This window comes from Rhinatrema bivittatum, chromosome 10 (assembly GCF_901001135.1).
Source record: "Rhinatrema bivittatum chromosome 10, aRhiBiv1.1, whole genome shotgun sequence".
NCBI lineage: Eukaryota > Metazoa > Chordata > Amphibia > Gymnophiona > Rhinatrematidae > Rhinatrema > Rhinatrema bivittatum.
In genome coordinates, this window is record NC_042624.1 from 94,019,356 (window position 1) to 94,040,077 (window position 20,722).

The 20,722-nt window shown below is 44.4% G+C and overlaps 1 protein-coding gene and 1 long non-coding RNA gene across 2 annotated transcripts in view; one reads left to right on the forward strand and one right to left on the reverse strand.

The window, feature by feature from the left end:
- Positions 1-9,985, reverse strand: part of ACADM (acyl-CoA dehydrogenase medium chain) — a 35,917-nt gene extending 25,932 nt beyond the window's left edge. Inside the window, exons 1-4 of the mRNA XM_029617970.1 lie at positions 9,837-9,985; positions 3,080-3,182; positions 603-700; positions 440-509 (exon numbers count right to left, since the gene is read on the reverse strand). Of these exons, the coding sequence (XP_029473830.1) occupies positions 440-509; positions 603-700; positions 3,080-3,182; positions 9,837-9,860 (295 nt within the window). The 5' untranslated portion in view covers positions 9,861-9,985. The remainder of the gene's footprint in view (positions 1-439; positions 510-602; positions 701-3,079; positions 3,183-9,836) is intronic.
- Positions 9,986-10,114: 129 nt separating this feature from the next.
- On the forward strand, positions 10,115-11,676 carry LOC115099936. The gene is made up of 2 exons (XR_003858919.1): positions 10,115-10,161; positions 10,742-11,676. It is a non-coding gene; the product is annotated as an uncharacterized LOC115099936 (long non-coding RNA).
- The last annotated feature ends 9,046 nt before the right edge of the window (positions 11,677-20,722 follow it).

Genomic DNA, 20,722 nt, shown 5'->3' on the forward strand with positions numbered 1-20,722 from the left:
TCTCTAAGGCTCCCTACATATCCCTGCTAGAGCACTACTACTTCTTCCTAACCAGGGTGTTATAAACATTGCTTCTGCAGCAGTACCAGTATCGAAATCTCAAGGAGCTAAAACAACTCAGAAATCAAATTCAAGTAATCCCTATGAGCGTGGCTTTAGTTACCACTAGGACAATGGACCAGCAAAGACCCTGTTCAACATTTTCTTCTCAGAGTGCATCGGCCTGTTCTCATTTCTGTTCTTGAGCAGTGCTCCTTCCCAGACGTTAAGCAGCCTCACACCGGATACCAAGGAGGCACTCAACAGCAGCATGGAGGGTCTTCTGTCCAGCACGCCTAATCTTCCGCCAAGATGACCAAATCGAGGAAGATTTGGCCATCTTGGGTCTCTCATTTACTCTATATTTAAAATCAAAAGGAGACACAAATAGTTTTATTACCGCAGTTTTCTGGTATATGTGAATTCATCAGTCCCAGCTCCCAGGCCCTTTTTATGAGGGGAACAGGATACTAAAGTCAAGGAAGAAAAAAAAAAGATAAAAATGTACTAACTAGATAAAAGCAAGAAACATGTATTGAATAATGAACATTAACGATGTTTACCTCGCCAGTTTTGTCATATTGTGCAGCCACAGGAATAATGTCTTCTCTGGCAAATTTACGTGCAGTCGCCTGAAACTCTTTTTGTTGCTCAGTTAACTCTACAAATAAAGCATGTGCCAAGAATACTCATTCTCGTCAACAAACACTTACACAGCTTTAAAGCACAGCTGCAGTTGTGGTAAATGTAGGGCATTAAACAGGATTTTGTTTCTTGGGATTAACAATTAGACAAGTGAAAACAGAAAAGTCCTAACAGAATGAAAAAAGTGTTCTCTGTAGAAGCCCCCTAGAGAAAAAAAAAACAAACATTCTCAAGCAAAGCCTCACTTTCTCCCAACGGAGTTTAATTTAACAACCTGGAAAAATCTGGGGAACCAAATTAGGTCTTTAAATGAGTTAAATTTCATCTTGGTCTATTTCCTTCATTAAAAACAAATTAATATATTTTGATGCTAATCTACTACTTTATTTTTTAAAGTAATGTATTTTTTAAATTTTTCAGTGTGCATTTATAGTGTATCTGCCAATTCTGATTGTAACCTGCGTTCGACTTTTATTTTGAAAAGAAGCCATATCAAGATAGAATAAATAAATGCATACAGAAAAGTGTCACTTGCAATTTGTTTGAAGGAAGTAAAAGCAAACTGGGCCCAAAATGTGTATGCACATTGCAGGGGGGGGGGGGGGGGGGGGGGGCGGATGCTTAATGTAAATAGTGTTTCCTTCAATAGCTGGATGAATTAGCCATGACATGTGGGTGACATCATCTGGTGGCACCAAATTGACTCGTCTCTCCAAGCTAGTAGAGCTTTGAGCTCTTCTGAGCATGTGCAAGAAATCTTGCATCTGCATTACCTCACAAGTCTTCTCAGTCAGTGCCACAGCTTAGTCCAGCTATGTAGTGGACTCTCCAGAGGGGGATATGGGTCGGTATTCATGGCTAATTCATCCTGTGTGGTTCTAATAACTGTGTGTCTGGGATATTCCTGAAGAGCCTCCCTGGCATGCTCTTTGGGGTTGCTGGTCACGCTGTCTCTCTCCCTTCAAGATGAGTGAACCCACACTCTCATACTTTTCCCTTCACAGTCAGTGGGGATTTGAGCCATCTTACTTCTTCAGTGGTGTTGCCTCTCTCCCATGGCATCTGGTTATCTAAATACCTGGGGGGGGGGGGGGGGAAATCACACATACTACTATAGAAACAATAAAAAAAAGCTGTACCCTATATACTGTGCATTATTTCAAAAGTCCACACAGCAAACCAATACCTGTACTACTAAACCCCAAAGAGCAGCCAAGTTCAGAAGAGTAACATTACTTCACACTGAGTGGGACCTGCTGATTCAAGCGGTGTATATGACATCATCTGTGACCATCAATATGAACCAATAAGTTCAAGGGAGTGAGGCAATCTGTGACTTAGCCCCACATTTAAAAATAAGAGCTCTACCAAAGGCACTGGTTAGAACAAACCTGCATGCTCAGTCAAATCTTATTTTTCAAAAGAGGCACTTCAACATGAAGTATCCACTGACTGAAACTGAGCTTATTTTTAAAGCAAATTGACTTCACATGAGTGAAAGCCAGCTGTAAATGCCTTATTAGATTATTGAGCCTGGGCATTTATTAGCAGACTGCTAAGACAATGCAATCAGCTTTCAAAGTAAGTTTGATTTTCTTAAATGGATACAAAATTATGGAAAGGTTAAAGGGAAGCAAATTGGAGAGGAAGAGTTTTGGATGATATAGGGATATTTTCTTTCACTTACATGCTGTTACTACATTAGGGATGTTTTTCTCTACCAGTCTTAACAAGCACAGTCTAAATAAAACGTCTCCTCTCCCCCCAAGCTGGTGTAGGGGGAGAGGAGAGAAGGACAACTGCAACCATCAAGAGAAATGTATTTTTTAAAAAGCAAAACCTGTAATCTATTCTCTTTATATGGATTAGCAGCATGCTGATGACTATTTTTATGTCCACCTCCCTTATGTTATCTATTTATATTCAAAGCAGATTACAATCAAGTACTGTAGGTGTTTCCCTATCCCTAGAGGGCTCACAGTCTAACAGGGTCATTCTTTATTGTGCGATCATGGCGGTATTATTCTAATTAGGGAAGGGGGAGGAGTTATCTCCATGCAGCGCTGCAGACGATAATGTTTTTCACATTATCGCCAGCAGCACCTCGGGAAATAACTACACCTTTACCCATGGTGCTATGGGGGCGATAGTGTGCGGTGCAGCCGCACCACTGTGATGTGGCCGGCTGCCCACTATCGCCCCCCCACAGAATTATGAATCTAGGGCAATGGAGGGTGAATGGACTTGCCCAAGGTCACAAGGCATGGCAGTGGAATTTGAACCCTGGCTTCCCTGGTTCCCAGCCTACTGCTCTAACCACTAGGCTATTTCTCCACTCCATTTAGCAGCCTTGTGTTTTAACTCAAGATTTACACTTATTATATCCCATACTCACCAAAGCTAAAGCCAAGTCCAGAGTGAGCTTTCTGCGAAAGTGCTGGGGCATGAGCTGAGACAGACTGCGATCGCCAACCAAACTGTGCAATGCCGTGCAGGACCTGACCAACATGACATTTCAAAGAGAGGCGTTTAGGGTTCTATACAAACTTTTATCCAGATGCAATAAAATATGGCTACTATGCCACGCTACGTATATGTAGAAATGAAAAAGAACAAACCATAAGTAAAAATGTGTTGTCACTTTTTATTGAAGTGAAGTCTAATTTACTAGTCTTCTCATTAAAGAAAATGGGGGAAAAAAAGCCTTCGTAAATCAGGCCCTAAGTTAGCCCAATAAAAATGTATTGACTACAACTCATTCTGAATCTTTATATCTACATAGCCAATATGGAAGATGTTGCACATCATTATCTATAGAAACAAATGAGGACATTTGCCAAAAGAAAAAAAAAAAAAGGATGGGAACATTTAATTTACAACATCCTTCACATATTTTGCACCAGCCTGATGAAGCATGCATAACTCAAAAGAAACCATAACACGGCAAGATATGCTGTAGCCTGAATTATTGCGAACAAAGAGACCTCATACAAATGTGGCTGGGTTACCATTTGCAGTGCCCAAGACACCACTCAGGTTGTGCGGTGATAACTTTTCAGAGTGCACCGTCATCAAAGTTCAAATCATCGGTCTCTTTGTTGAAGGATGAAAGTAAGGACAACTTGTGTCGGTTTACTGGAAGAAAAAGTAACTCCTTTTCTTACTCGCAAAGAGCGGAACTTTCTTTTGGTACAGCACCCACGGACCCCTATTATGTACGGGATTCCCAAGGTTCATAAATCTACAGTTGATCCTCCACTTAGACCCATAGTGTCAAGTAATGGGTCGGTGTTAGAGCCATTGGCAATTTTTTTAGACACATTTTTGAAACCTCATGTTCAAAAAATGAAATCATATATTAAGGACACCACTGCAGTGCTTAAAATCTTGGGAAACTTCTCAACATTAAAGGAGCCTACGATTTTGGTGACAATGGATGTTGTCTCATTGTATACCAATGTGTCCCATGTTACTGCTTTATTGACCATTGAAGAGACACTTAAAAATAATATGGTAGGTTCCAGGATCCCATTCTGGTTCATCTTTGAGGTAGCCAAACTAGTTATTCAAAAAAATTACTTTTCTTTCAACTCTCAATTCTACTTGCAAATCCATGGTATAGCAATGGGGTCGTCTGCAGCCCCCTCTATTGCCAACCTTGTCATGGATAGATTAGAAAGACTCCATATCTACAATTCAAGATGGTTTGATGCTGTCTCCTTGTGGGTCCGTTACATTGACGATCTCCTCATTTTTTGGAAACAAGATGTTGCCTCTTTACAATTGTTTTTTCTTTGGGTCAACACAATAGACAAGGATTTACAATTCACTACACAGTACAGTGCTACAAACTTAGCGTTTTTAGATATTGCCATCTCTATTGATAATCAGCATCTCCATACGTCCATTCACCGTAAACAAACAGAAAGGAACAACCTGCTCAGATATCACAGCTTCCATCCCAGAGCGTTTAAACAAGGTTTACCTGTGAGCCAATTTTTTAGGCTCAGACGCCTATGTTCATCGGATGGCGATTTTAAACTACAAGCTGGCAAATTGGCAGAAAGATTCTTTTCTAGAGGATATCCGTATGGTGCTGTCTACAAAGCCTTTAAGAGAGCATGGCACTCCCCACGGACAGCTCTATTGGAATACAAAGTACAAGACCCGGTGACTTCGGATATATGTGTCCTCACACACACGGAAAAATCCTACTTAATCGTCAAAAGCATTCAACAACATTGGCACATCCTTCAGCTGCATCATGTATTTACTGACCTGCCAATTTTTGCGTATCAGCGGAGTAAGAACTTAAAAGAATGTGTAGTACATGCGGCTGTCACCCCATGTGATACTGACCGCTCGCAAGGATTGCACACTGCTTGTGGCAACTGCGATATGTGCTCCATTACTATGGAGGGACCGTCATGGCAACATCCCAAAACGGGTTACATCTTTTACAAACGATCAGTTACAACTTGTAACTCCACGTTTGTGATATATCTTATACAGTGCCCCTGTAAATTAGTATATGTGGGTAGAACCAGCAGAAAAATCAAAACTCGGCTCTTTGAACACCGTAGTCGTTTGAACACACTCAGTATGGAAGCACCTATGGTAACGCACTGTACCACTTTGAACCACACGTTCGACCAACTCCGCTGGACAATCCTTGAACATATTGTACCCAATACCCGGGGTGGCGATATCAATCAAATTCTTAATATGCGTGAGCAGTGGTGGATTTTCAGCTTGGCATCTACATCACCTAATGGTCTGAACGACTCTGTTGAATGGACATCGCTTATCTAGTAACTCCGTCCGTTTCGATTTAATTCCCTCTGACGTCATAATTAATGAGTTCCTCCTATCGCGGTAGGTATATAATCATTGAGTAAAATGGCGGATCCGGCTGCCCGAATAATAGCTGCAGCCTAGTAGCAGAGCAGAGCGGCAGTGCTTGGAATCGTAGGTATTAAGCGTTGCGGACTCTACTTTTTGCAGTTTAGTAAGGAATTGTTAACTGTGCATTTCTATTTTCAGTAGTGGCATTGTGAGGCCCCTGAGGAAGCTGGTGCAAGAAACACGAGCCGTGTCGGGCCAGTGCCAACATTTATATCCTTACTGCACACTCCGCTACAACGCTACCAACGCTACGATAAGTAAAACGTTATGATAATAATTTCTCACTGCCTAACTTTTTGCCAGTAAACCGACACAAGTTGTCCTTACTTTCATCCTTCAACAAAGAGACCGATGATTTGAACTTTGATGACGGTGCACTCTGAAAAGTTATCACCGCACAACCTGAGTGGCGTCTTGGGCACTGCAAATGGTAACCCAGCCACATTTGTATGAGGTCTCTTTGTTCGCAATAATTCAGGCTACAGCATATCTTGCCGTGTTATGGTGATGGTATTTAGAAATTGGTCAGTTTAAGATTCCATCTCTTTGACAGTTTTTTGTTTTTTAACTCAAAAGAAAGTCATAAATGTGTTCAGTCACTCCAATTAAAAAGTCATCACATATGGCAAGGGTCGGCAACCCCTGGCAGGCATGCTAATCCTTTTTGAAGTTTGTGGGCTTGCAGTGGTAATCTCATGATGTACAAGATTAGCACAATCATTACACAAGTTTTGAAAATGCTAGCAGTGTTAGCATATAAGCAGGAGGGCATTAATGTATTGTTGGGACTAACTTGTCTACTGCACCACCCTAGAGTAATGACTTTACCATTATGGAGATCCCCCTGCCAAGTAAGCTTTTTGCATGGGGGATCCTCCTTCTCACGGGCACAGTTCAGCACTGCAACATCTCCTTAGATCAGTGGTATTCACAGACACTCCTCGAGGGCTGCAAACAATTGGGTTTTCAGGTTATCAAAACGAATATGCATAAGACTTATTTGCATACAGTTGAGATAATATGCATGCAACTCTCATGCATATTCATTAGACAGATTCTGAAAACCCAACCCATTTGGCATTTTGGCAAACACAGGTCATGTGTTAGCTTTCATTTTATGCTTCAGGCTGCATATGACTAGGATGGAAATATTAGTAGGTAGTATCTAAATCTTCCAAACCAATTCTAACATCACATGACAGCTGATTACAGCCTCTTCTGTGCTGAGGTGATGCCAATAATTTCACCCTAGCACACCGTGCTGCTGGGTAACAGAATTAGGCCAGCCAGGGTCGAGTTGAATGCAGGGAGTTTAAAGCGGCAGTGGTTAGTTTTGATCTTAAGTGAAATATATAAAGATTCTTTCTCCCAGATAAAATCTGTTGCCTTTACAGGTAGAAGGCTGCAGGCTGTGAATAATGGATGTAGATCCATTATACTCAAAATGGCCAAAGGATTAAATAAAAACAAAAGGTAATTCTAACTGGACGAGTTGCATAAATGCAAAGTTCTAGCCTGGAAAGCTGAGCTGAGGTAAATAACTAATGCTTGAAGATGCTATTTTTCATACTGTTTGTAAAATAGGGCACTATTCCAAGTTTTCTCCAAGTTGAATGATAGAGCCAATGGGGTCATCTTTACAAAACTAAATTTATTTACATTCTGCTTTTCAGGGACTTTCAAAGTGCATTACATTCAGGTACTGTAGGTATTTCCCTATCACCAGAGGGCTTACAATCAGAGATGGTAACTTTTAAACAGGCGAGCGGACACACACGTGCATGCATTAGTCAACCTGTGACCAGACTCGCGTCCATTTTATAACACATGCGCATGTTATAAAACAGGCTGGACGCGCGTACGTGTGCACAGTTTTAATTGGACGTGTGCATAAATCCCACATCTACCACGCAAGCGGGGGAATTTTCCAAAGGATGTGCACCGATGCTATTTGCCATTTTCCCAGTTCACATAGTTTAGGGCTGGGATTTGCAAACCCTCCCTAATTTAATAGCCTCCCTTCCCCCCTGTTAGCCCCAACTCTTAAAATCCCACTGACTTTCCTAAAAGGTTTTGCTTTAAAAAGTTACATGCCATCCATAGCAGAATTAAATTTACGCAGCAGGGACCCAGCACGTGCAAAGACATGCAAGTGCACACACACCTATGCCCTGCCCCTTTTCAGAGAGGTTTTACTTGTGTGCACAATGGGAGATACAGGGGTCCTTAGGCAGCTTTTAAAATATACTTTGTGCACGCCGGCCCAACTTGCGTGCCTGTCTTCTGGTTTTGACACACGCAGGGTTTTTAAAATTCACCTGTAAGTTTGTACCTGAGGCAATGGAGGGTTCAGTGACTTGCCCAAGGTCACAAGGAGCAAGAGTGGGATCTGAACCCTGGCTTGCAGCCTATTGCTCTAAGCACCTGACTACTCCTCCATTCAAACTGTGTTGTCTAATCAAGGTAAAATTTTCCCAGCTTGCTAACATCATTATTCATCTTATTTTGAGTACAGTCTTTGTCTTCATAACAATTTTCACACTATATTTTTTTTGGTTCTTGAATTACTATGATAGAGCTCTCTTGCTATACTAGTTTTGTAAAATAGGAATGACAGAGGACTAGCAAATTCTCACATAAAACATTAATCCCAACAGATGAAAAACACAATTATGTGTTATAATTCTACTCTATTACTTCTATCTTTCAAGTAGCTCTACAAAACTGATTTTTCATGCAAAACCCTTAAATTTGGAGCCAATAACCCCAGATCTTATTCATCCAAGCACAAAGGTGAGCAAACAAGATTTTCTTTTATTCTGGAATTTTTTCTAAAGGTAACTGAATTATGACTGCTTATGAAATAAAATCCAGCAAGTGCTGAAGCCTTTCAAATTTACTAATCCAACCTCTATATGCACCCAGTAGATCACAGTGGAATCACCAATAGAACTGTAGCAAATGAAGTTATGATCATCTGTCACAGTCCTAGTTCAACAGATGAAAAGTTCAGTGCAAAGGAGGAAAAAAAAAGAAGTGTCAGTCCAAGCGAATATGCCATACAAAATATGGCAAGTGAGTACATCCTTAAGCACCAAAAGATGCAGTCAGAGACCAAGAAAACAAAGCACAAAAGATACAAAAATAGTCCCAAATAGGTTGGATATCACCAACCTGATTAAAATGAACTTCCAAGCACGCCATAATATATTATCTATCCAGGAGGCAGCTTGCTTTGGCACATTTGGCATTTACAGTAAATATGAGATCACATTTAACATACTTCCACTTCATCAAGGAATGCACAAAATTAACCCATCTGGAGATATTGCTACCATGAGAACCTTAGCCAACAGTAGGCATGAGGACTCCTATGTAGCCTGCTGGCCAAGTGGAGATCTCAAAATTATTCCTCAACATGTTGATCTGTAAACTGCCCCCACCCTGTGTCGTTTTCACTACTACAGACTAATAGGGCTACCCCTCTGGAAGTCTGATCTGCCATAAGTGAACTTTAGAAAGATTTCCACAAAATAAAAGGTAATACTACAGCAAGTAGTATTACCTTTCAAAGAGGAAGGGCTGAGCTTTGCCATATAGGCAACATTCAGTCTACATGGAATATGTCTCAAGTCTAAGAAGAAGCTAAACAGAATTTAATGTAAAAGCCTACAGTTAAGGTTACTATTGAAAAATATGGCTATGGGGGCGAGAGTGTGCGGCGCACCGCAGTGAGTGAAACCGCACCACAGCGATACGGCCAGGTGCACACTATCACCCCGCCCCCTCTTTTTGCTTCGCAGAATGATGAATTCCCCTATAAGTCAATGTCCGCTAACTCACAGAAAATAGCAAAAGGAAACACACCCCCCGAGAAGGGTGGCGGTCAGTGGCTGTGAACCCCGGCCAGGGTGGCTGCCAGGGAAGGAGCCAGTGAGGCACTGGGATGGAGAGGGGCCGGGCCTCAGCCCTTCACCTTTCACCCAGTAAAGTTTCTAAGCCAGCCAGTCGCCAAGCCACGCCCCGCGGACATCCTCGAGGTAAACAAATAAATAAAAAAAGATCTCTCCCCCCCCCGGGCTTGAGGGCGGCGGAGTCCCAGCTAGAACCCAGAGAGACTCACAATCTCTCAAGTGCCCACGGCCAGAGCGCCCAGCAAAGCCACAAACGCCACCGGCCGCGCACGCTCGCTTTCAGGGTTGGGAGGACTCCCGCGTCGCATATACAGTGGTGGCGGAGCCTCTCACCCTGCCCGCTCGCAAAGCCCTCATGATGCCGCAGAAATCCGCCGATCCGTCCCCAGTTGGATTCTTTCACGACTCCCTCCGGCTCAAGCTACCCAAGCCCCACCTTTGCCCGCGGGGCGGAGTCTCCTCGTAGTTACTCTATACAATTACGTAGCACGCTCGACCACCTTCCTTCCTGCGGCCAAAAGAGATTCGCGCAAACTATCCGAGTTCGACCAATCAAATTGCTCGGCTTCCTTGACCTGTCATCCCGGCCCCTAGCCCGCCCTCAGGCTGCGCTGATTGGGACTCCGCTTGCCCCACCCCTCGCGAAATTCGGCGGAAGGTAACGACGCACGCGAGCAGCCCTTGGATGTTAATGGCTAGATTACCAGGTTATGGTGGACTCTCACCTATGGCCGTTATATATATATATATAGATATAGATATAGATATATATATATATATATATATATATAATTCAACCCCTACAAATATAACATTTTTAGATTCTTCGTCCTTCACATTTACATGATATGTTATTGACGAAAACGCACTTAACAGCCTTGTTTGCTTGGCTGACTGCCAGAATCCTCCTTGTGTTGATATCTATTTGAGGAGCATTCTTCAGGGCTCCCGCAGACCCGAAGAGAGAGAGAGAGAGAGAGCCCATGTAAATCAGAAACATTAATTTCCATGGCTTTGGTAAAAAAAATTACTCTTAGGGAAGCTAGTCTTCTCAGCGATATATGGCAGGATTTTGTTGCATGCTTCATTTTCTAATTCTAGGCTCATTAGAATTCTGATCATAATTTTAGTTCTCTAAAGCCAGTCAAGCAATGTATTTTAGTCCAATAAAAAATAATCACCTGATGAATTTTTTTTTATTGTTGTTGTTGTTAACATTTATTTCTATGCAATTCTAGGCGATCATTTTCCATGCCGTGCAATCGCACTGATAACGACTAGATGGCAGCAGAGCGTATAAATTCACTGTGCAGCAATTCATTTCCTCACTGCTGGCTGACAGTACAGAGAAGGGTTCGGTGGGGCTTTGCAGTTTGCTGCTCTTGTGCTTATTTTCATGTTGGGACAAAAGAAGAAGCTGACAAGTGTATAATGACTTTAGGGAGAAACAGAGGAGGCATAAGTGTTCCAGTCCTGTTTGACTAACATTTTAAAATTTTTACTCCTGGGGAAAGACTGTGCAAAAAAATAAAAAATTCTGTCCAAAAAAGAAAACATTCTGCAAAATTTGGAGATATTTGTCAAAATAAAACAGTATAACCAATGTCTGAGAAAAAGTTATTCAGATGCAGAATTCCCCCAGGAGCAAAAGGAGTAAGAAGAGACAGCTCTTCACTCCCCCCCCCCCCCCCCCAGCTCTCTCCTCTCCCTGATTTAACCCCAGCTCTGCTTATGCTTCCTCACTTCAGCCCACCACACCCAAGTTCTCTCTCCTCCTCCCAAGTTCAACCTCCCCCAACTCTTCCCCCTCCATGTTCAACTGTCCTCCCTCTCCCAAACTCCAGGACAGTTAAAAAAACAAAACAAAACACAGACCTCCAAGCAGGCCAGCCTCCTGAACAGCAGCACCTTCTCGGAAGCAGGAAAAAGCCAGCTGCTTTAGAGCCCACAGTTACAAGTGTGAGGCAGTGGGGGAAGGTCAGATGAGCACTGGAAGGCTTCTACAAGCCTGGCCAGCAATTTGTTGCCAGAGAGTGGGAGAAGAGGCACCTATACCTGCCCCAGCAAGAAGCAATAGCAGCTGTAAGAGTTTAAAAAAAAAAGAATTACAGCCTCATGCTGAAGGAGACACTGCTTTATCTTCCACCCCTTCAGGCAGATGCAGACACTGCCCTCCTCTTCTGGCTGCCTAGGCAGATGTTTCAACCACTGCTGCCTTCTCCCCCATCAAATTGTGCACAGTAACTGGAAAATTGTGCACGGGTTTGGGAATTCTGTGCAAATTCTGCATTGCACAGTTGAGCAGAATTCCCCCAGGACTAAAATTTGATTCCTAAATTATGCTGTCAGTGGGACATTGTATCACTTTAAAAATTCTGACATGAAACCTGTCATTTGCCTGCCAGAGGATTGCTAGATTCCCCAGTGCAGTTCTGTGAGACAGGTCGAGGATCTCTGCAGAAATATATTCTGCCAATGTCTAAGAATGAGATAAAACTGTCTTAATTAATCTTTCAGGTGGGTTAATTAGTCTAGCATTGTGTATTTGTCAAATGCAGGTTGACTTGGAGATAATTTCATGAATTTATGCATATTTTTCATAGCAGTGCTTTGCTCTGTAAAACTTAGAAATTTAAAACAATTATATTTACTGTATTAATTCTTGTATACTTATGCTGCTAAAATAAAACTGACAACTTCATAAAAATGTAAGCTGCTGCTTCCTGTTAAATTTGTATCAAAGGGTTATCAGTTAAATCTTCTAATCACCTGTAGTAATTCACCCTACAGTACCATGCTATATACTTTTCTATATTGTGAAGCTTATTGTTAAAATGCAAGTTATCACATGTAATGAAATACAGACATAAATAATGCAAAATACATTTTCATGATTTAAATATCCACATTTATGTGAATGTGCTGCAGAACTCCCAACACTTTGTGGCAGAATTTTCTAACTCTTGCTGTGGAATCCAGCCCCAGGCTGCCATAGGAAACTAGGGGTTATGGATATAAGTTCTGTATAAGTCATTTGACATGTATTTTCATATTTGCCCATTCCATCTTTCTTTTTTCTAAAGACAACCTTAAGCACTAAAATTGGTCCATGTAAATTTTACTCCTGCTTGTCCATCATGCATATGGCACATACCTTTTGTCCAAATAACATAGAAAAGGTCTCATGGAATTGTGAAAGAAACAGGAGTTAGCATTGGTTTTAAAAAGTAGAACAACAGCAGAGGATGTTGTGACAGGAGATTCAGATTCTACATTGTCTAACTGAGGTCTTCCCAAACTATGAGTTGGGACCCCAAATAGGGGTCATAAAGCAGGAGCATTAGTAGAGGAATGCAGCGAGGGGGCCTGTGAACCAGCACACACTCACAGGTCCTGCATTGGCCCTATCTTTGCATGAGTTTTTGTGGTAATAGGAAGCCTTAAGTAAGGAGGGATTGGGCCCATGAGCTTCCATTTGCTCACAGACCCCATGCTCACTTTTCATTATTAATGCAGCTACTGCTTGCAGACCACTGTTAGACTTGAGAGCGGCCATGATGAGAGAGTAGAGTGTTATTGGCCCACAAAGATTGCCATAGCTCTTTCTCCTCACCCACCACTGAACCTACCCAAAAGAAAAATGTTACCCTTGTCATTAGCCTGCCTTCTCGTCTCACCAGTTGTCATCCAGCATTAGCCTGGGGCCCAAAGGAAAATGTTGTTCCTAGCCCAGGGGGATGTTTAGAGATGGGGCTGTTTGGAGGGAGGGATCAGATGCAAGAGGGGTTTGGGAGTTGGGTCAGCTGCAGAGGGATTGACTGGAGGATGAAATAGGGAGAATGAAAGAAGATTGGAGGATGTAGGAGAGGAGCTGAGAGGGAATAAGCTGGGGGGATTTGAGAAAAGGGTTGGTGAGGAGGGGATGAGGTGAGAGGGAGGGGAAGGCAGGATCAATTGGTTAAAAGAAGGGCTTGGAGGTGATAGGATCAGTGGGGGGGGGGGGGGTATGCTGAGAAAGTGAGAGGAGCTGGGGGAATGTAAGAGGTGATCAGCTGGAGGAGAGAGAGTCTGCTAGAGGGCAGGTTCTCTAGGGATGGAGATTGAAGGAGGATCAGCTGGAGTGTAGTGAGAGCGGATGGGAACTGCACCTCTGCTAATTTGTTGTGGTCATCCTCTGGGATCATGTGAATTGTCAAGTGCTAAAATGGGGTCACCAGCTAAAAGTTTGGGAAGCCTTGGCCTAAACAGATTTCTGCCTCTAGCATCTCTTTTTTTTTTCTCCTTCCCCAGGCTCAAGTACATCACTTCCATGGTACTTACATGCCCAGCTAGTTTTGTTAGACTTCAACATAAGTTTCCTGTACCTCAGCACATTGCATTATCACCTAGGCTACATAACTATTTATTTTAATTTGGGCATGTGCTAAAAATCTTGAACAGTCAATTTTATTTGCCAGCTGAGTTTTCCAGGAATCAAATTCCCAGAGATGAATATTACCAAAAAGGTTTGACCTGGTGCTCCAGAGCTGTGTTTCTCAAGCCAGTCCTTAGGTCCCCTCTAGCTCGACATGCAGGCAATGCTAGGGCATACCCCAGGTTTTCTGGCTTGAGGAGCACAATTCTGCCAAATTTAGAAAGTGTATAAATCAGCGAATATCCAGAGATATTCACTGTTTTTAATTTTGTTTTTATACTTGCAAATGGATATAATTTTTCTGATATGCTCTGCAGCAAAAATGATTCTATGCAATGAGAGCCCTCCATATGCAATGTACCAGTACATTGTGGCTGTAGTATATTCATTATGGATGTTGTTGGCCAAGTTTACTGATTCCTGCCATAATATGCACATATTAAGATAAAGCTGACTGGCTTATTGACTTCATGTCTAGATTGTAGGACAGAGAAGGATGTTTCTTAGATTAGTTCAGGAAAGTCCTCCTTATTTCTGCTAGAGAAGTTTCTTGTAAACTTTCTTTTTTTCCTTCCCTCTTAGACCTAGATTCATCACTTGCTATCAATATGTCTATTGGAATTGGTGGGAGAGAGAGAGACTCTGTAAAGTCTCATATATAAGTTAACTATTTATACCACTTGTAAGAGGGGCCAGTAGTAACTCGGGGTGAGGTTTGGGTAGTGGGGTAGGTTTTGGGGGCAGTTTTACATGTACAGTCAGAGGTACAAACAACACAGTCGTCATCAGTGAAGGTTTTATGTGATTTGGAGTGATGAAAGGTGAAAAAAGAGTAGATTTCTACAATGTACTCTCTACCTAGCTTGATGCACTCTCTACCTAACTGCTATCATTGTACAAATCTTCTGTTTTTATACCTTTATTCACTCCAAATGACAGAACATTTTCACTGATGCCTACTGTGCTGTTCGTACCTCTGACTGTGCATGCAAAACTGCCCCCCCCCCTAAAATGTACCCCACCACCATGGTGCATGGGTGTGTCATAGATTTAAGGATATTTTTTTTCAAATGAAATATGGGGTGTGTTTCAGCACTGTGGCTTACAAGTCTGAAATTCAGGCAGATTATTACAAAAATGTCTCTTTTTTCATTTTAAGTGGAGTGAGGGTTTTTGTCACCATGCCCTAACTTCAGCCATTGAAAAGTGTCTAGTAAGGTTTCTCTGCCCATTTTCCAGATGTGTATGATGTAATGTAGAAATCTGTACACTCATAAGGATAAGAGGAGACAATAAAACAAGGCTGAAGGTGTGTTCAGTGGACAAGAGCAAGGAGGAGCAGGGCCTACAGGATGTATAAATCCTTCTGGAGCTATATTCGAATAATATCTGTAATTTATTTTATTTCTTTTACATGCTAGTCACCTTGAATGTCCCTTCCAAAGGGGTAGCTGACTGCTGTGTTAGTCTATAGTAGCAAAAAGGACACAGGCTGCTGGCACCTGATAGAGTAATAGATTTATGGAGGCTTGAGCTTTGGAGGAGCTGTCCAGTTTGTCATCTGAGAAGTGGAAATCTTGTCCTTGAAAGCTTATGTCTCAATAAATCTGCTAGTCAATGAGATGTCAACAGTCTCTGTGTCTTTTCTGAATATCCTTGTGTGTGATTTTTTAGTACCTTTGAATTTCTTACAATCAGGCATCTACAAATGAGCAAGCTCCAAAAAAAAAAACGTGTGCATGATTTTTTGAGCATGCCTGTAACAAAAAGTCTCTTGCTTTTTATAACAGTAGTGAAATTGCTCCTAGCAAATTACAGACAACAGATAATGCCACAGTAATGGGTTGTCAAGAATGATCCTTTAGAATAAATTCCTTGAAGGGCTTTTGTGCAGAGTTATGGCCACGCTATTATATGTTATCGCCGCGGTCGCCGCGTCAGCGACCGGGCTCCTACCTCCTCAGCTGGGTCCGGGGGTCTGCCACAAGCCGCGGGAGCCAGGGCCGGCCTGGCCGCATGGCGGTGATCCTCCCTCGTGGAGGACGCTGCCGAGCTCGGGAGATGGCTCCGCCCCCGAAGGGGAACGCGCGCGCGCGAGGGGCCGGCTTTTGACGGTCCAGCACCCGGATGTGCTGAACCGCCCCCTCTCTGACGTCAGCACCGGCGGGGAATTTAAGTCGCCTTCACTCCTTCCTACTTTGCCTTGCAACGAGTTCACTTCGGTGGATTAGTTGCTGCTCCAGGTGCCCCTGTTTCTGCTTGTCAGTCTCAGCATTCCAGTTTCCAGTTTCCTGTTGCCTGCTTTGATCCCGGATTGTCTTCTCGCTTCTGATTCCTGCTGCCTGCCTTGACCACGGATTGTTTCCTCGCTTCTGATTCCTGCTGCCTGCCTTGACCACGGATTGTTTTCTCGCTCCAGACTCCAGCTGCCTGCCTTGTTCACGGTGCGTCTCTCTCTCCTGCCTTCACGCCTGTTCCAGTTCCGGTCCGGGTCTTCCACGCCAGTCCTCGCCTAAGTCCCAGCGGTCCGGGTCCCTACGGGCTCCTCCTGGGGGGACCTCGGACTTCCAGGGTGAAGCCACCTAAGTCCTAGCGACCCGGGCGTTCACAGCTCCTCTGGGGGCGTCACGGGTTTCCAGGCGAAGGTTCATCTACGGCTGTGCGTGTCTGCCTCCCGACCACTTCCCAGCAGGGGTCGGCCCAAGGATCCACTTCCGGATTTCAACAATTATAGTTACTGTGATTAATAAATGGTAATGTATATCGGTGGTGTGCCACTGCACATAGGCAAGCTAAGCAATTATTATAGCCCTACTGTTCAGACTGTAGGTATTGCAGACATAAAGGCAAAGTTAATCTAGACAATTGATGTCTGGCTTTTTCTTCTCAATAGAGCAGACTGTAGGAGAAAGCAGAATAATATTTAGAAGGAATTTAAAATCTGGATTTAATGCAAATATCGTGTGACTGCAGAATCCTTAGTATTCTGTAATGTTGGAGATTTTAGTAGCAATACATTTTGAGACAGAAAGCATGCAGGAAATGTCAAAATAGTAATCTTGGGGGATACAACTTTGTTAAAATTGGCTTGACTTCTTTTTCAAGAAGCAAAGTCCGGAGTTGCATGCTTACCTTTGGACTTTCCCGGACACTTTCTGATTCAGATAACCTTATTGGCATGACAATTTTGCATGTATTGCCAAAGTAATACCTAGAGTGATGGAAATAAAAACGGGAAGAAAACATTGGCAAATAATACTAACAGTAGAGTTAAATTACAGATTAGGGGAAGCACAATAACAAGAACAATCTCAGTCTTAGTGCTGGTCCATGTTATTCCTGGTCAGCTTTCATATTTTGCTGCTCTAGCTGCTGTTTCTCTCCAGAATTATATAGAGTTATTCCTGCTCATTCTTTTGGGGGAAATGTTTAAACTGGGTGCCACCTTTCTGTAGTGTATGTACCTATTTACATATAGACATGACAGATGTATTTACCAAAAAAAAACAAAACAACCCACAGTAGAGACGGCTAATCGGTGAAATGCTCTCCGCTGGTGCTGCTCTGATGTTGCCCTGCACCCGGGAGGGTCCGAGCACGGTGCGCTGCAGGAGCCGGCCGCTAGGGGGAGCGCCTCTCCGGCGCCGCCGTCCTCGCCCGCTGGACAGGAGGGGCCGGAGATTGCACCGCGCGCTCGGCAGAAGGGGCAGAGAGGGAAGCAGCGCCGCCGAGCTCCGGGCTCTGCTCCCATGCCAGCGCTGCAGCAAAGGAAGGAAGCCCTGCGCAGAGCACGGAGAGCCGCAGCCTGGGCACGGGGGGCCGCTGGGCTCCGCGCTGACCGCTCCCTGCCGGAGGATGGCCAGGCGGGGGGAGGCTGCGGGCGCTGCTTACGGTAAGCGCCCTTCTGTTCCCTTTTTCCAGGTTGCTCTGCGTGGTTTTATTGGACAGAGAAGCGGCGTAGCCCGCCGAGCTCGTCTCCCTTCATGTCTGCTCCCGGCCTATTCAGGTAGCGCCTTCGCCAAGTAAAGGAGAGTTTCCATCAATGCTTCCCTTTCGGCCGCTGGCAGCATCCTTCCTGCGACCTCGCCGGGCGCTGCATTACTCTTATTCCCCTATATTCTTACCTGATTCCTCAGTCCTTTTCCTGGCGCTGCATCTCTCCCGATTTCCCTGCGCCTTCTCTGGGTCCTGAATCCTTTTCTGACTCCTTAATCCCTCTCGGGGTGCTGCATCCCTCCCTTTCCCCTGCTCCTTCTCTGGGTCCTGAATCCTTTTCTGACTCCTTAATCCCTCTCGGGGTGCTGCATCCCTTCCCTTCCCCTGCTCCTTCTCTGATTCCTGAATCCTTTTCTGACTCCTTAATCCCTCTCGGGGTGCTGCATCCCTCCCTTTCCCCTGCTCCTTCTCTGGGTCCTGAATCCTTTTCTGACTCCTTAATCCCTCTCGGGGTGCTGCATCCCTTCCCTTCCCCTGCTCCTTCTCTGATTCCTGAATCCTTTTCTGACTCCTTAATCCCTCTCGGGGTGCTGCATCCCTTCCCTTCCCCTGCTCCTTCTCTGATTCCTGAATCCTTTTCTGACTCCTTAATCCCTCTCGGGGTGCTGCATCCCTTCCCTTCCCCTGCTCCTTTTCTGGGTCTTGAATCCTTTTCTGACTCCTTAATCCCTCTCGGGGTGCTGCTATCTTTCTCCGGGTCCTGAATCCTTTCCTGATTTCTCAATCCCTCCCCCTTCCCCTGCTCCTTCCCCAGGCCCTGAATCCTTTTTCTACTGCTCAAACCCTCCAGGTGCACTGCATCCCTCCCCTTCCCCTGCTCCTTCTCTGGGTCCTGAATCCTATTCTGACGCCTCAGTCCCTCTTGGGTGCTGCATCCCTCCCCTTCCCCTGCACCTTCTCTGGGTCCTGAATCCTATTCTGACTCCTCAATCCCTCTCGGGGTGCTGCATCCCTCCCCTTCCCCTGCTCCTTCTCTGGGTCCTGAATCCTATTCTGACTCCTCAATCCCTCTCGGGGTGCTGCTTCTCTCCCCTTCCCCTGCTCCTTCTCTGGGTCCTGTATCCTTGCCTGACTTCTCAGTCTTCCCGGGAGTGCTGCATCTTTCCACTTGTGTGGGTTTTTTCATTGTTCTCCAAGTCTCTCATCCTTTCCTTAGATCCAGAATCCTTCACCCTCTCCTGATCACTCCTTTCTGGTTTGTCTATTGCTGGTTTACCTTGCTGTGATTAGCTCTGTTGGTACTACAAGAGGTATGAAAGTGGAGTATTAGGAGGGGGGATGGGAGATCTCCCTATGCATGCAGCCTTAGAGAATATCTGGAGTTATTGCCGGGAGAATGTGCATTGCATGTTGGAGGAGCAGCAGTGTACTGGGGCCAGCAGTGGTAGACTGGGGGGGGGGGGGGTTGTGTGGTGTGCGTTATGAGTGGGGAATTAGCACTGAGGCAGAGTGAGATGTGCGCGTATATAGGAAATCGCTTGTTCATGTGTGAGGGGGTTGGCTTGTGTGTGTATACGGGGATGGCCATGCTCAGGGCATCTCTATGAATTGTGGCTTGCGGGTAGGGTACTGCAGTGAGGGGAGGGGCAGGAGGCGGATCCATGTAGTAAGCCTGTAGGTGGGAACAGGGATGGGTCTCATGTGAGTACATGGAGGCAGTGTACACACATGAGGGTGTGAGTGATGTGTGAGTGTCTGTGTGAGTAACGCTGAAGTGGATTGGTGCTGGTGCCTGTTTAGAAATTGCTGGCTACTAGGGGTGAGTGATTTCGGGAAAGGGTGCAGCTGTTTAATGTGGTGAGGAGTAGTGTGGAATTTCGGGGGTGGGGGGTGCTATAGAGGTGCTTTGCAGTGCCGGGGACTGAATAGGCACAGTGCAAATGTGCTGTACAGGGCAGAGAATGCTTAGAGGGGCGATGGCAGGGATAGGCTCAGTAGGCCATGTACAGAGGAGTGTGGAGGGGGCTATGGAGTTCAGGGTTGTATCCTGCAGTATTTGGGATTGCAGAAGATTTTGTCTAGGGCTTTTGGTAGCTCCCGGGGTTCTGTGCTGTAAAGTGCAGGGAGGAGGGTGGTGATGGGCGTAGACTCGGTGTAGGATGCAGGTGTGCTCCTAAACCAGCTCTGACTGATTCCACTGGCCCTAACTCCAAATCTTCAAGCACTGTATTAGCCGTTACCAGCAGAGAAGGTCACTGGGGTGGAGGGAAGTGGGTACAAATGTATGGGAGTGCTTCAAAGCCTAAACAGATTGGCCATTTGCAGGAGAGGGGTTTTTAGCAGTGAGCATTCACCTGTCTGGGGGCATTAGCTTAAAACTGAAAGGAGCCTTTGAGGGGTCTTTGCTTCACTGGTTCTCCACTTTCTTACTTTGTTTTTCTCTGCTGCTTTTACCATAGTTTGGAAAGTTAAAATGTTTATTGATTGTTTTCATCAACCAAACCCTCACTGTAAACAGTGCTAGAAAAGAACTCCTCGACTTTTAAACTATGCAAGAGATGTTCTGAAGAACAGATTTTCAGATCTGAAAAGAAACAAATTTAAACACTTGAAAATGACAGTTGGATTTTATTGTGATACATGAGAATAATATGCAGATGGATTCTGGAGACAAATCCAAGCGAGAGACACAGTAAACTTTCCTGGCTCTTTCCCAGCGCTCAGTAAAATGTCCTCACGCCACTTTCATGTTGTGACTGAAACTCCAGTTTATCATTTACCTCTGTGAATTAAACCTGTTCATCCAATAGATTTAACGTTTAATAGCCAGGATGCTTGTTTAATTGAAAGAATGTAAAATTTCAAAAGC